The sequence below is a fragment of the Callionymus lyra genome, chromosome 14 (genome assembly GCF_982586985.1).
Source record: "Callionymus lyra chromosome 14, fCalLyr1.hap1.1, whole genome shotgun sequence".
NCBI classification, from domain to species: Eukaryota; Metazoa; Chordata; class Actinopteri; order Syngnathiformes; family Callionymidae; genus Callionymus; species Callionymus lyra.
Genome location: NC_141831.1, coordinates 9,392,886 through 9,408,021, shown reverse-complemented (window position 1 = coordinate 9,408,021; position 15,136 = coordinate 9,392,886). Strand labels below are relative to the sequence as shown.

The following is a 15,136-nucleotide window of genomic DNA, read 5'->3' as shown; positions in this document are numbered from 1 at the left end:
ACATCTCGTCACCCTAGAAAACAATCACTATAGCGCCACCTGTAGGAACGGTTTTATTTTGTTCATAGTCGATGACACGTCTGAGAAGAAATGCTTCGGGCAACATCTGCACTAAAAAATAAAATTAAGCATAAATACATTTTCAAAACAGCGAAGTTTCTCGGTTCAATTCCCAAGAGTCCATGAGCAAGAGTCGCCCACCGTGATGTAAAGTGCTTTTACGAAAAAGATCTGGTCAGAAGTTTCCTCGCGGCGCTCCAGGTCACCTCTCGTTGGCGATGATGACGGAGGTCCCGATGTAATGGGGGATCTCCCTGTGGCCCTTGGGGGACGAGCTGGAGTCGGGGCTGGGCTGGTTGCCGTGGTAACCGTCGGCCAGCGACCCCAAGTGCGAGCCGTGTTTGCCCAAGAGTTGCTGAAAGTTAAGCGACACGTACGGACTCTGTCCCATCCCGATCCACATCTTCTCCCGCTCCGGCTCCGCCGTGGCCCCCCCGTCCTCGGCGGGCGGTCTGTACGGGGCCTCCATCATGTACAGCATCCGTCTCTGCTGCAGGACCATCTGAACGGGGAGATGCTGGAGACCCCCGTCTTCTTCTTTGCCCATGAGGCTGCTCAGGAGAGGGCAGGAGAGGTCGCCGTCCCCGGGCCCTCCTCCCGGGGTCTTAGCGGTCTTTGTGGCGTGAGGTCTGAAATGCTGGAAGACTTTCCCCTCGTGCTGGAGTTGTGCGTATCGCTCGGTCAGCCCGTGCTGCAGCCGACATGTGGAGGTAGTTCTGGCTGGGGGGTCACAGGGCCTCTCGTCCGGGGTCTCGCCTGCAAGGAGACCAGAAGTTCCAGTGAGCTACAAGTTAGAACTCGAGTATTTCGACTCCCAGTCTAAACTTTGACCACCTGTGTATCTGCTGATGGGTGGGGGGCCCTTGCTGCCCCTAAAGGGGTCCCGCCCCATCGCCCCCCTGCAGTTGGAGGACCCGATTGGAGGGCTGGCTACCGAGCCGGACTCTTGCCTGCAAGAATAGTTGAAAGAGGAGCGGTTGCACCCGGGGTCCTGGGCTGCTTCGGGACTTGAGGTCAGGGGGTACAACAGCCTCTCCATGGGCAGGGTCCTCTGTGGGGAGTAGTCTTGGCGGGCGGGGTTGAACCGACTGCAGGTCTGCGGGTAACACAGTGGAAACGTGATACTAACTTGCAAGTCAACATTAGATTTAAGGTGTCATCCCTCTCAGTGATGGTGACCAGGACAGCTCTCGTATTGCTTTGCCGCCCAGCCGACCAATCCCATGGACTCAGTGGGTGTGATGAGCATCTTTTGTTCGACATAAGCGATAATCATTTATTTATAACTTCATGTTTGGCATTTCAGGAAAGTCGTACCTCATTTTTTCCCATGTATAAGTTCTGAAAACCTCACGCGTTAAACTAAATCAAAACAGTACATATGAGGTGACATCGCTCTAAACCACCCTCTCAGTAACGGTGACCTGAACTGCTCTCATAGTGCTTTGCCGCCCAGCCAAGCTACCGGTCAATTTTGACGTAGCAGCAGAGACGTACCGTAGAGTTTAAATATAGTATTGTAGCGACCAATCAGCCGGTGTAAGTGTGTTTTTGCGAGCTAATTATGTACTTTTAAGCGTACATACAAGGGTGTTTTTGCGAGCTAATTATGTACTTTTAAGCGTACATACAAGGGTGTTTTTGCGAGCTAATTATGTACTTTTAAGCGTACATACAAGGGTGTTTTTGCGAGCTCATTATGTACTTTTACGCGTGCGTACAAGGGTGTTTTTGCATGCTAATGATGTACTTTTAAGCGTACATACAAGGGTGTTTTTGCACGCTAATCATGTACTTTTACGCGTGCGTACAAGGGTGTTTTTGCGCGCTAATTATGTACTTTTAAGTGTGCGTACAAAGATGTTTTTGCACTCTAATCATGTGCTTTTAAGCGTACATACAAGGGGTTTTTTGCACAATAATCATGTACTTTTAAGCGTACATACAAGGGTGTTTTTGCGCGCTAATTATGTACTTTTAAGCGTGCGTACAAAGATGTTTTTGCACTCTAATCATGTGCTTTTAAGCTTACATACAAGGGTTTTTTTGCACTCTAATCATGTGCTTTTAAGCGTACATACAAGGGTTTTTTTGCACAATAATCATGTACTTTTAAGCGTACATACAAGGGTTTTTTTGCACTCTACTCATGTGCTTTTAAGCGTACATACAAGGTTTTTTTTTGCAAAATAATCATGTACTTTTAAGCGTACATACAAAGGTGTTTTTGCGCTCTAATTATGTTTTTTTAAGTGTGCGTACAAAGGGTGTTTTTGCGCACTAATTATGTACTTTTACGCGTGCGTACAACAGTGTTTTTGCTAGCTAATTATGTACTTCTAAACGTACATACAAGGGGTTTTTTGCGAGCTAATTATGTACTTTAAAGCGCTCAGGTTATTGTCATGTATCTAACGCGATCGTGTACTGACTCCTCCCACTAATTCCTATGGTTGTTTCAGTTCATCTGTTTAGATAAATCACCTGAAGGACCAGAAGCGTCACAGATCCTTCTATAACATCATATAATGTGCATTAATGTGTCGTCACGTTGGTAAACAGGAAGTAAACAGGAAGTAAACAAGAAGTAAACAGGAAGTCGTACCTGTGCGTACGGAGCTGTTCTCTGTTTGCTCCTCACTTTCCCCGAAGCGTTCTTGAAGGGTTTTCGTTGTTCTGGAGGCGACGGGAACGCCAGTCTGGGCCTGTTGGCCTGTCTCTGGTCCTCGGCCAGCTGCAGGTCCTTCCCCTCGATGTCGCTGCGAAGACCAGGTTGTTCAAGTCCACCGTTGACCTATGACCTATTGACCTACGAACCCACCTGAGGACGTGGTTGACGCTGACGATGCAGTGCGGCCTGGAGGAGCGGCTGTTGTGTACGATGGTGGCGTAGCTCTGCATCCAGACCCAGCCTCCATGTTTGGACAGCATGCGGTAGTACTTGGTGGTCACCTGACCCTTGACCAGGACTAGCACGGGACACAAAGACAGACACGTCGTCTCAAACCGACCCCCCTGGACTCTCTCGATAGAACCTTGCGGTCATGAGGACTCACGCAGGTGGTGGGCGAAGCGCAGGTGGAGGACGTCGCAGGTGTGGACGTGGTGGTAGAGGGTCTTCTCGATCAGGTCCTGAGGCTCGTAGCCCACTAGATCTGCCACCCTGACTCCAGAGAGAAGGGGAGAGTCAGGCTCGGGTGAGGACGGGTCGGATGAAAGAATACGATTAAAAAATCAGAGAAAATAGAACAACAAGGAAAGAAAAAATGTGTTTGAGGTATCCCTTGTGTTGTCTCTGGGAAAAGGTGACCCTGTGGCTGCGAAAACAAATGTGTTTGAGGTATCCCTTGTGTCCTCTCTGTGTCAAGGTGACCTTAATGCCCGGAAAAAAATGTGTTTGTGGTATCCCTTGTGTCGTCTGTGGGTCAAGGTGACCCTGTGGCCATAAACAAATGTGTTTGAGGAACCCCTTGTGTCATCTCTGGGTCAAGGTGACCCTCTGGACGGGAAAAAAAATGTGATTGAGGTATCCCTTGTGTCGTCTCTGGGTCAAGGTGACCCTGTGGCCATAAACAAATGTGTTTGAGGTATACCTTGTGCCATCTCTGGGTCAAGGCGATCCTGTGGCCGCGAAAACAAATGTGTTTAAGGTACCCCTTGTGTCATCTCTGGGTCAAGGTGACCCTCTGGACGGGAAAAAAATGTGATTGAGGTATCCCTTGTGTCGTCTCAGGTGACCCTGTGGCCATAAACAAATGTGTTTGAGGTATACCTTGTGCCATCTCTGGGTCAAGGCGATCATGTGTCCGTGAAAACAAATGTGTTTAAGGTACCCCTTGTGTCATCTCTGGGTCAAGGTGACCCTCTGGACGGGAAAAAAATGTGATTGAGGTATCCCTTGTGTCGTCTCTGGTTCAAGGTGACCCTGTGGCCATAAACAAATGTGTTTGAGGTATACCTTGTGCCATCTCTGGGTCAAGGCGATCCTGTGGCCGTGAAAACAAATGTGTTTAAGGTACCCCGTGTGTCATCTCTGGGTCAAGGTGACCCTCTGGACGGGAAAAAAATGTGATTGAGGTATCCCTTGTGTCGTCTCAGGTGACCCTGTGGCCATAAACAAATGTGTTTGAGGTATACCTTGTGCCATCTCTGGGTCAAGGCGATCATGTGGCCGTGAAAACAAATGTGTTTAAGGTACCCCTTGTGTCATCTCTGGGTCAAGGTGACCCTCTGGACGGGAAAAAAATGTGATTGAGGTATCCCTTGTGTCGTCTCTGGGTCAAGGTGACCCTGTGGCCATAAACAAATGTGTTTGAGGTATACCTTGTGCCATCTCTGGGTCAAGGCGATCCTGTGGCCGCGAAAACAAATGTGTTTAAGGTACCCCTTGTGTTGTCTCTGGGTCAATATGACCCGAACGCCCGGAAACAAATGTGTTTGTGGTAGCCCTTGTGTTATATCTGGGTCAAGGTGACCCTGTTGTGGCAAAAACAAATGTGTTTGAGGTGTCCCTTGTGTCGTCTCTGGGTCACAGGGTTAAACACATTTGTTTTTTTCGGGCCTTTGGGTCACCTTGACCCAGAGACGACACAAGGTGTAATAAAGAAAGCGTAAGTCTCTGAACGACCGGCATAGTTCATTGAATGAGTGACGGCTGTTGAATTACCTGGAGTCCAGGAAGATGAGCTTGAAGTCCAGACTGGCTCGGAACATGAACATGTTGCTGTGGAGCTTGATCTCCGTGATGCCGCTGGGAGGCAGAGAGTGACCCACGGCCACCAGGCCCACGGTCTGGTAGCAGGACTCGTAGACGGGCAGGTCCATGACGTACTGACGCACCTTCAGGTAGCCGCTGCAGTGGATCACCTGTCAGGACACATGGATGTTCAACCTGTGATTTTTTTAAATGCTACGCATGAGTAACTCACTGACCTTGTAGCCTCCACAGGTGAGTCCTGCGTTACGTTTGGCCAGAACACACTTCATCCTCAGGAAGAAGGAGCGCTCCACTTCGTATTCTGGCAAAGATGTTTTGATCACATGAGCAGTTTTATCTCTTTACAAATACGACAAAATTAATTCTTAATTTCTTAAATAAGAAAATCAAGCTAAAAAAATCCTGGAATAGACCGGATTAAAAAGACGTCCCCTCCATGAATCACCTCTTCTCCTTCGTCGGCCATTTTGCTTTTCAACCTAAAAGGTTTTTGTTTTTTTTCTGTCTTACAAACGTCTAACCAACAAAAACATCTTCTTTCAAATGAATTTCCAATCTTTCCAAACCACTTAAAGGACTGATTTATTATGTTTATTTCATGTCTTCACGTTTGTTGTGTGAAGGTTTTTTTTTTGTATTTGCTTTTTATTTTATTTATCATGTTGTTATTTCTCACTTTTAAACTTGTTTTTTGAATCAAAATAACTTTCAAAGATGTTTCCATAAATTTTGTTGTAATCAATTTCAGAAGTTTGTTTATTAAAAATGATATCATATAAATGTTTATATCATTGTATTATTATCAATAAACATATTCGGAAAAGACGTTTTGCAACAGCACTGAGACAGGGTATAACTCTGCCAAGGAGGTCATTTTTTTTTTCTTTTTTAAATCTCTAACATACAATGAAATCAATTAAAACTATTATCATGATTGAGAAAATGGTATAGCTCGAAAAAGAAGTGTATGAAAAGGGGGGAGTTATAGCGCCACCAGGTGGTTGGATCCAGTGCATAACTGAGTTTTAAAAGCATCGCAGATTTAAAATACAAAATTCAAAAACAGGTTCTATTGTGACATTTTGTTAAAGTAGTCAAATAAATGTTTACTTCTCAAGTCTTTTAGTTCCTGTCAGAGTATTCGCAGCAGCGGTTAAAGGCCATACAGGCGAATAACAAAAGTTTATTTTACTATTCACCTCTATTCAAGACCATTAAAATATAAAAACCTGCACTAACCAGAAAACTAAATAATTTAATTAAAATGTATTTAAAACTTGCCACTGTGATGACAATAATAATCTCCTTGGCAGTGGTAACAACCTGCAGAGAAGTGGGTGTGAGGAGGCTGATGGAGCGCCAGCACCGCCGTCATCTCGTCGTGGTCCGACGGGTGGATGTACTCGAATATGCTGTTCCCTGTCAGCTCCACCTGCAGATGCATTATGGGATGGCAGAGTTGCATTGATTTGAAACCAGTCAGAGCGAGGCCAAGTGCAGAGAGGTGGAGTACCTGGGACAGGCCGAGGTGGACCGACGCCGTTTCTGAGATGTACATGATTTTACCGTCAGAGGCTACTACGAACACAAACCCGTCCAGAGTCTGAGGAGTCACACACACACACACACACACACACACACACCCCCACACACACACACACACACACACACACACACACACACACACACACACACACACACACCCACACACACACACACACACACACACACACACACACCCCCACACACACACAGACACACACACACACACATACACACACAGTTAGTACTTCATTTAATCCAAACTAAAGTGGCCGCATGTCCCTGGGGGCCACATGTGACCCTTACGAAGTATAAATGCCTCTGTAAGCTGTAAGACATTTATTTTGTATTTTTTTTTATTATTCATTTCTACATATAACAACACCATAACATGTTGACAATGATTTTTTTTTTTCTTGTTCATTCTTTTTTAGTGCACGTTGTCATTATATCTCTTTTCTCAAATTAAATAAAAAGGAAATTAAAGAAATATTTTCGAAACAAAATGGCTTTTATTATTGTATATATGTTTTTCTATTTTTAAAAAAACAACAACTACTAATTAAAACAAATTAAAACAGTTTTTTTTTATAAAATGTCATGGCATAATTAAACTTGATTACATTAGATTACATTAGATGATATTTATAATATCTCTGTTTTTTAGGTTTTGTTCGTTCTTTCTATTGGCTTGTTTTCCCTTTAGTTACAGTTTACAAGTTCACCTATTAATTAAACCACAGTTTCAATTTTCTGTTTTTTAAACTCCTTCCTATCTCTTTATTCATCTGTCTATTAAAGCAGCAATACGTAAGATCAGAAACATCGTTTCTGGCTCCCCCCAGTGTCAGAAGAGTGTAACTAAAACAAGGTAGAAGCTCTGTTGACAAATATGTACATTGGTTTACAAAACCAGGTGAAAGCCTTCGTTGTGTTGCTTTTTTTGTTTTATCTTCCTTGTAACCTCAAAATAAACAATTTCCCAAAGGAGACCTCCTGAGGGATCAATAAAGTTTTACCTTACCTTACCTTACCTTAAATGTTTCAGTACCATGTAAAAAAAAATCTCATATGTAGTAAAACACATTAATAAAATAACAGTTAGAGATTTATACTGACTATTCACTAAACTAATCAATTGATTGCAGGAAAGAAATGTGACTAAAATAATTTAAAAAAAATGTCCAAATAATATGTACTGTTGCTGTAATAATCTCATCCACCACTTAAAAAAACAAAAAAACATGTTGTTTTTGTTGTTGTTGTACTGACCTGCAGCAGGTGGGAGCCCAGTTCTTTGACCATACTGTCCAGAGGACTCAACCTGGTGGTTTCACCCCAGCGATCCCCCAGACCTGTATGAGAATGTGAGATAATCTTGATGTAAATCAAAAAAGAAAGTTGTATCTAAATACAAAAAATTACTTCTTAAGGATGTCACAATACTCGTGTTTAAAAAAAAGGCTAACATGTACTTTAAATTAATATCGTTTTAAGCCTCTGTCAGTCTGAGTTTGTGTTAAATTAAGTCTTTTTTTTAGGCCATGTCTTGGACTAAGTTTTGAATTTCAGCCTCTAATAAATATCATATATTTGTATTAAAGGACAAAAAAACAGATCAGTGAAACTGATGTTTAAAGCCAAATAAGAAGTTATGATTCATGTTTTCACTTTTGCTTCAGCTCCGAGAAATGTTAGTGAAAATAAATGGCATTGAGTTAATTTTCAAATTCTTAAAAAAAGAAAAACTGCCAAGAATGATCCTGTTATCGAGTATCGATCCAGATGTGCTGACAGCAGGATCCAGACCGGCCCGTGACCGGGACTCAAAGACACCTTCAGCTCCTATAATGGATTACATAATCCACTTATTCCACTCACTCTTAATTCATTCATTATTTTTCTCCTTCTAGTCTGTGTGTATAATGGACGAGTGAGAAAACATGGAATCTGAACCGAAAGAGCGTTTAAATCATCCCAGGCCTTTGTAAAAGGAGGAGACGACTAGACCGCACACGCATTGACGTGTAATTATGTATTATTTAAGTAGTCAAGAACACTTTTAGTCTTGTTGTAAGTTTGACTTTTCTATAAGAAAATCATGAAAATGATTGCACATCTTGATCGTCTTTACAAGATTATTCATATTATCTTTGCTGTAAGTAAAGGGTTTTATTCCACTAATTATTAAATGGCTTTTATTTAATGTTTATATAGCACACATTTTATTGTGTATAAAGATGTATAATTATATTTTTTATTAAATGCCAAATATCTTGACTTATTTATTAATGCAAAATTAGATTTAAGGATAGATTAAGTATCTAAAAAGTAACAAATAAATAGGAAATAGCATGAAAATGTTTAATATTTTTGGGGAAAGGGAACAAGTAATGTAAGCTGTAAAGTGGCAGCCGTGAGCATTTTACTCAAGAATGTCTTCATCTCAGATAAAGAGGCAAAACTATTCGATATACTTTACATTTTTAAATATATTTACACTTTTCAGAGCAATATCCGACAGAAATTTGCTCCCACTCACTTGGCCGTGACCCTCACTTTATTCAAAGAGGTCAGTCATCTTTCCAGAGATTAATAGTTGAGCTTTTTTCTTCCCTAAATATAGATCTAGCTCCTAAAAGTTGTGTCTACGACGGGGCTTCCTGACAGATGTCTTATAAACTTTTCAATAAATAACACTGAGCTGCTGAAGAAGAAGAAGATGATTTATGTCAGCAGATTTATCGAAGTTTCAGATATTTCCCTTCACACATTAGAAACAACTAATCTCAACTATCTCCTGTATTGTATCCTAATAAATATCTTTTACATTTGTTTGTAAATCATTATTTATGTTATTCCTGTATTTAAACTAAGCTTGGAAACATCTGGATATATTTATTTAAATATTTATTCCAATGGACTAATTTTAAAATGTGTATATTTTACACATTTAAAAAATAACTTAACTCAAAAATAATGCTCTTTTGGCGTTTATAGAAAAGATATATATTAACGGAAGCGGAAGTCCCTTTTTTATATACATATATATATATATATATATAAAAACGTTTTTAATCGAAACAAATTACGCTAATATTTAAACTTATCGAGCCTCGTTTTTTTCGTTAATACATCCATCATTTAAAAGTAGGTTTATTTAACTCTATCAAAGCGACGTATTAATTTTAAACTGATCAAATCTATTGTTTTTCCGCCGGAAGGACGAGGTGAGTGATGCGTTCAAGCGAACCCGGTCACGCTCAGCCGGGTGGTCTGCTGCGTTCACGGCTCTCACGAGCGATGACAGCGGGGGAAAGCTGTGTTTGTTTGACCTCTGACCTTCCACATGTTGCATCATTTGTCTTCATAAAGTCACGGACTTCATTAAGTCGTGAAAAGCTTGAACTCAATTATCCTGAGGCGTCTTAAAAGATATAAAACGATGTATTCGCCGAAAAAAACTTGGAGTGAGAATTGAACAAAGTTCTTTGAACGTCGCACAGTTTCAACGGCATTATTGTTATGATTTGTTGTTATTTTTAAATGGATTGATCGAGAATTATTGTCCACAGGAATAATCTTAAGGTCTTATTTATTTGCAAATTTATTAAGGTTGTATTTAAAATGTGTTATTTTATTTAATAATCGGAAATTGGAAAGATTAACAGAGGACAATAGGAAGATAAACACATCTATTAAATGTATTTATCCTCCTATTTTACCTTAAAATGATCTTGGTAAAATGAATAGACATTATGCCCACGTTAACAAAAATGTATATACCTGTAATATCTTTTTATGGCAAATATGTTATAAACAGAGATCAAATCTAAACGACAAACTCTCTCTTGGTTGGTATTAAAATAATAATTAATAAAATATAAATAAGAAAAAAGGTTATTTGTGTACACGGTACATTTTGTTAAAAATAAACCTAAATAGTGCATCGAGTAGGTGAAATGTTTAGTTCAAATTCGTGATTTCATATTCTTGTATATGATGTAGAGTAGACAAATATTTATCTAAATTAAAAAAAACAACTTTTGTTTCTTAATATACTTAAATACCTTATTTATATTTATAACTATCAGATTTAGAAACTGCACGATTTCCTTTTAGCGTTCATTCATGTTATCAAAGCTATTTTTACTAATATTTTTTTCTCTAGTTTGATCAGTCATAAAAATATTGCTATTTATATAGAATAAATCTTTTTAATTAAACGTATATTTACTTTTATAAAATAGCGCAAGCTAAAAAATATCACCAGATCAATTGATGCACTTTTGAACGTATTTATTTTAAGTAAACGAACTTTAAAAACGGATGATAAGCTTTCAACCTACAAATACATCTGAGTTTTTAATATTCGATTAATAAATAAATGTTTCGGTATAAAATATTCGTTGCTGGAATGGATTTCTATTAGAAATATTTATCTTTAATTAAATAATTCAATGATCAAAATCTTTTAGTCGTACATTTATTTATTTTTGGGGACTTTTTCTTTTTCTTTTCCCGTTCAAAAGTAAGTTAGAAGAATCAACAGATATAATTAAAATAAAAATAGTTTTCCTGAAGTTACCGTCCGGGAAGAGCGTCCTCATCTTCAGGTAGCTGCTGGTCAGCCGGATGATGGAGGCCTTGTCCAGCTGGGAGGTGATGGCCGCGGGCAGAGGCAGCAGCTTGGCCAGCTCGTAGAACTCCCCGTTCTCCTTCTCCCTGCGGGTCTTGGCGGCGTTCTTGGACTTCTCCTTCATAGTTCCCCCTCGAGAAGGTTCTCCACAGGTCCGAGAAGAAGAGCAGCTGCTCTGGTGAAGTAAGGGGTCACCACGTGATCGCTGGAGAAAGAAGGAAAAGTTTCATCACGGAGCCTCCAAAATGTTTCCTCTTCAGATGATGGTGGACAATAATCCCAGCATTCATCTCGGGACTCGGACGTGTGAGCTTGTCAGGGTGTGTGTGTGTGTGTGTGTGTGTGTGTGTGTGTGAGGTCCGAGTGCGTCTCTCACTTTCGGTCCCTGGTCGTCACTCACTTAAGGGACCGTCAGCAAATCACAGCCTCGACGTATATAGTTGTCATCGGGATCTTTAAAGTGAATTCATTTGTGACACACGCTTTATGGAAGGATGTAAGTTGAGTAATAGTAGATAAATAAGTAATATGTATCTAAATATATACATATTACATATTTTACTGCCTACACTTAATGAGGAAATTGGGGAATTAACACAAAGTAAAGCGAAATAATATAAAAGGATAATAAGAGTAAATATAAAACTATGGCTGATGAATTAGAAAATGTCTAAAGAAATAAAAATGAACGTGAAGAAGTAAGTAAACTCACATGAATCAATGTTTAAAGAAATAAATGTGAAGTGCAGATAAATTCATGTGTAATTTGTAAAATGACATAGAAATACACGAGTTGCGACCAGACCTGGTTAAAGTGATTCTATTCATGTGGACCTCGTGGGGTCAAAGATCGTGAAGAAGACCAACGATTTTATTTTATTTTTCATAACTCTCTCTAAATATGACTTCAAGGTTTTGTTTTAAGACTTTCATTCTCTGTTTTTGACATTTTTTGTGGGTATTTATTGCCACTCAAATCGATTTAAGTAAATATATTAGGGGGGAAAATAGCTTTTGTGTGATATTTTACACTTAAAAAAGTTATAAAAATGCAATATAATTATCATTTTAGCATCATTAGCTTGATTTTATTCCTTGATTTGACTCTTTTCACCCCTTTGATTTGTCTTGATGGACCCTTCACAACAGCTACTGTACAAATGTGGCCCCTGAGGGAATTTAATTGCCAACCACTGGTTTAGACTTTTGCTGCCCTTTTGAAAAAACATCGTCTCATCAGAAGAATTCCCACATTTTGACCCTCATCGAGAAAGATCCAGAGATATTTCCAAAGACGTTGGATTCTTCTTGAACTAAGAAGTTCTTTTATCATGGAATAAACTTGAAGATGAAGTATATGATCAACAACTTGCATTATTTTATTATAATTTATTGTTATTTATTACAGATATTTCCATAACAGAAATGGCTTTATTGACCAAATGTGTTTACAATTTTTTTCCAGCTGTCTTCTTTGCTTATTTTTGGGATAGAATTGAACATATAAGTAGAAATAAAATAGAAGAATTAACTAAAATAAAAACACTTCTCTCTGTTTATTTATTGAATCTACACTGCTTGCACTACACAGGTGGCTATAAAACAACATCTTTTAATGATGTGTTAAATATTTAACTTTAATTTCCGTAAAGATGTTGTTGAAGGGGGAATATTAAGTCACATTATTGACACAGAACAGCTTCTTATGCTGCACTCTTAGCTGGTGGTCTTGCTCAAGAGCACCTGGCCGTGTCAAGGAGGCTAACATTCCAAACCAAAAAAAAAAAAAACTAAACAGGAAATGTTTTTACGAGAGCTCAACAAGTCAAATGAAAAAAAAAAGAAAAAAAAAGTGTGATGGAGAGATAATGTGGTCAGAGGGGAGACCTTCTCTTAATGGATTCCCTGAGCCATGAATCACTGGCGTTGGCACTGATGACACAGAAATGGGCGAAAGGCAGATGGAAGCGACAGGTGGGAGGGAGAAGCAGGTAACAAACCTCCACCAGTGACTCGTCCACTGAAGTGTTTCCTCGTCCAGCCATGTTCATCCATCAGCGCTGACAGCTGTGCAGAAAGTGATAGCCCCGCCATTAGAGCCAGCTCAAATAAATCCACTGATTACTCTCATGAAAGCCACCTTCAGCACCTGAGGGAACTTCGGAGTTCTCAGCCAGAGGAGGGTTTTTAAGCAAACACTGATGCTGGAAGTTGGTCACCACGGTAACCAGGTGCAGCGCGAGAGAAGCTAGTGCAAACATGTGAATAGGACGCTACAGTTTGAGTGAAGCAATGATGGACCGGAGAATAAATGCAAAGTTAAATGTAATAAAAGTGTCATTTTCTAAAAAAAATCTGCATTATGTTTTTTTTAGATGCTTATGTAGCTAATGCTGATTTGACAACACAGAATTGTGAATTCTTAATATAAGATATTATTATCTTGAACATTCTAATTTACAGTTTCTTTATTTGACTCAGACGCTTATTATATATGCTAGTTTTAAAGAGAATTCTGAAGGAGTTTATTTTAGATTCTAATGTCGCGAACAATACTTTGACAACACATTTGGGCAACAACCTCATTAGGAGGGTATTTTTAGATTCTAATGCTAATTTAACAACACAACATATTTGGCACATTTTGATGTGAATTATTAAGATAAAATCTTTTTTAAAAGAATAGCTTAAGTTGGTAACGCTTATTTTTCAACACAACGTATTTGACACATGTTTCAAATATTATACATAGGAAAGAAAGTAAATAATTAATATTTATTTCTAAGCGACTCTCGCAGACCAGGATCACAAAGCTCGTAAACAACAAAACAATACACAGTTAAAAATACATGCAAATTTAAAAACTTTAAAAGGCTGAGACAACATAGTGGTTAACATAGCAGTAATGATCATTTAAAGAATGAAATATTTCTTATATTTAAATTTCTCATTGATTTTTTTAAGATGTTAATGTTGCTTAAAAAAGGTTCAATAAGGTATTCATTTTATGCTAATGCAGATAATGCTAATTTAGGCTAAACTATATCGTTAAACATATAAAGCAAAGGCTGCCTCAGTAAGAGTTTTTTTAGATGCTAATGTTGCTAACAATAATTTGACACTACAAGATATTGGACATACATTGAGATATATCTTATCCTTAAAATCCTCAGTCAGTCCGTTTTAGATGATAACGTTGCAACGTAGCTAATTTGACAACTATAATGTTTTATAAGTTAATAAGAATTTAGAGGATAAAATATTCTTTGGATGCTAATGCTAATTTGACAACACAACATATTTGTAATTATTGTAATGATCATTTAAAGAATGCAATATTTCTTGAATATATATATATTTTTTTAGATGTAAATGTTGCCAATACTGATTTAACAAAACAAATATTCTGAGATATAGTATTCCTAATTTAAAAAGATAATTAAGTAAGTAATTAATATTTATATAGCACTTTTCTAGACCAGGGTCACAAAGCGCTTAAACCATCAAAAAATAAAATAAAATAACTCTCAAAAAATATATACTAAAAAAATCAAGATAACACCATGAAAAACACAGGTGTCCTGCTAATTTGAAAAAAAAAAAAAATTCTGAGATATAGGTTTCTAAATAAAAAAAAAAAGAAAAATCAGTTTTTATTTGATGCTAATGCTAATTTGAAAAGATACTTCATCTTGAACATTTTTTATGAAGTTTTTTATTCAGTTCCTAATGCTAATTTTACCAAACGTGTTAATAAAACCTTAAATAATTAGTTTTTGCTAATGCTGCAAACGCTATACATTTATACATTAATAACTACATCAGTCACCACATTTTCTAAATGTGCAAAACCTACAGCTGGCAGTCCCAACTTTATTAAGATGTATTTACACCTCAGATTGAATAACTGGGTTCAACACGAGATTTTATTTTATTTATTTTTCCCATGAAAGCCTCCTTTATTTGGCAGCTGATCATCTGTATCTCTGGCTGTTGCCACCTCTGGTGTGTGCTCAGCTGCGAGGAGCACCTCGCAAGATTCGCTCACTCGACGCTAGAGGGCAGTGTTTCCCATAGCTTTGGTGAATTAAATGAACCATTCTACGCTGTAGTTCAACATCGATTAAACAAAAAAGGAAAGCTTATTAAAATCACATTAAACAGACAGACCGCATGTG

At 38.6% G+C, this 15,136-nt stretch overlaps 1 protein-coding gene across 2 annotated transcripts; it reads right to left on the bottom strand.

The window, feature by feature from the left end:
* Positions 1–61: 61 nt before the first annotated feature.
* On the bottom strand, positions 62–11,176 carry sim2 (SIM bHLH transcription factor 2). 2 transcript variants are annotated; one of them, XM_087807578.1, is made up of 11 exons: positions 10,908–11,085; positions 7,592–7,674; positions 6,291–6,380; positions 6,101–6,209; positions 4,993–5,078; positions 4,727–4,926; positions 3,117–3,223; positions 2,882–3,029; positions 2,666–2,819; positions 895–1,156; positions 62–816 (listed from the first exon to the last, which is right to left on the bottom strand). In XM_087807578.1, exons 1-11 carry the CDS (start codon positions 11,080–11,082, stop codon positions 263–265), a joined length of 1,968 nt encoding a protein of 655 aa, XP_087663704.1. In that variant the 5' UTR covers positions 11,083–11,085; the 3' UTR covers positions 62–262. The 2 variants fall into 2 exon arrangements, with proteins under 2 accessions (XP_087663704.1, XP_087663705.1); XM_087807579.1 differs by having other exon boundaries at positions 6,101–6,380; positions 10,908–11,176.
* Between the last annotated feature and the right edge of the window lie 3,960 nt (positions 11,177–15,136).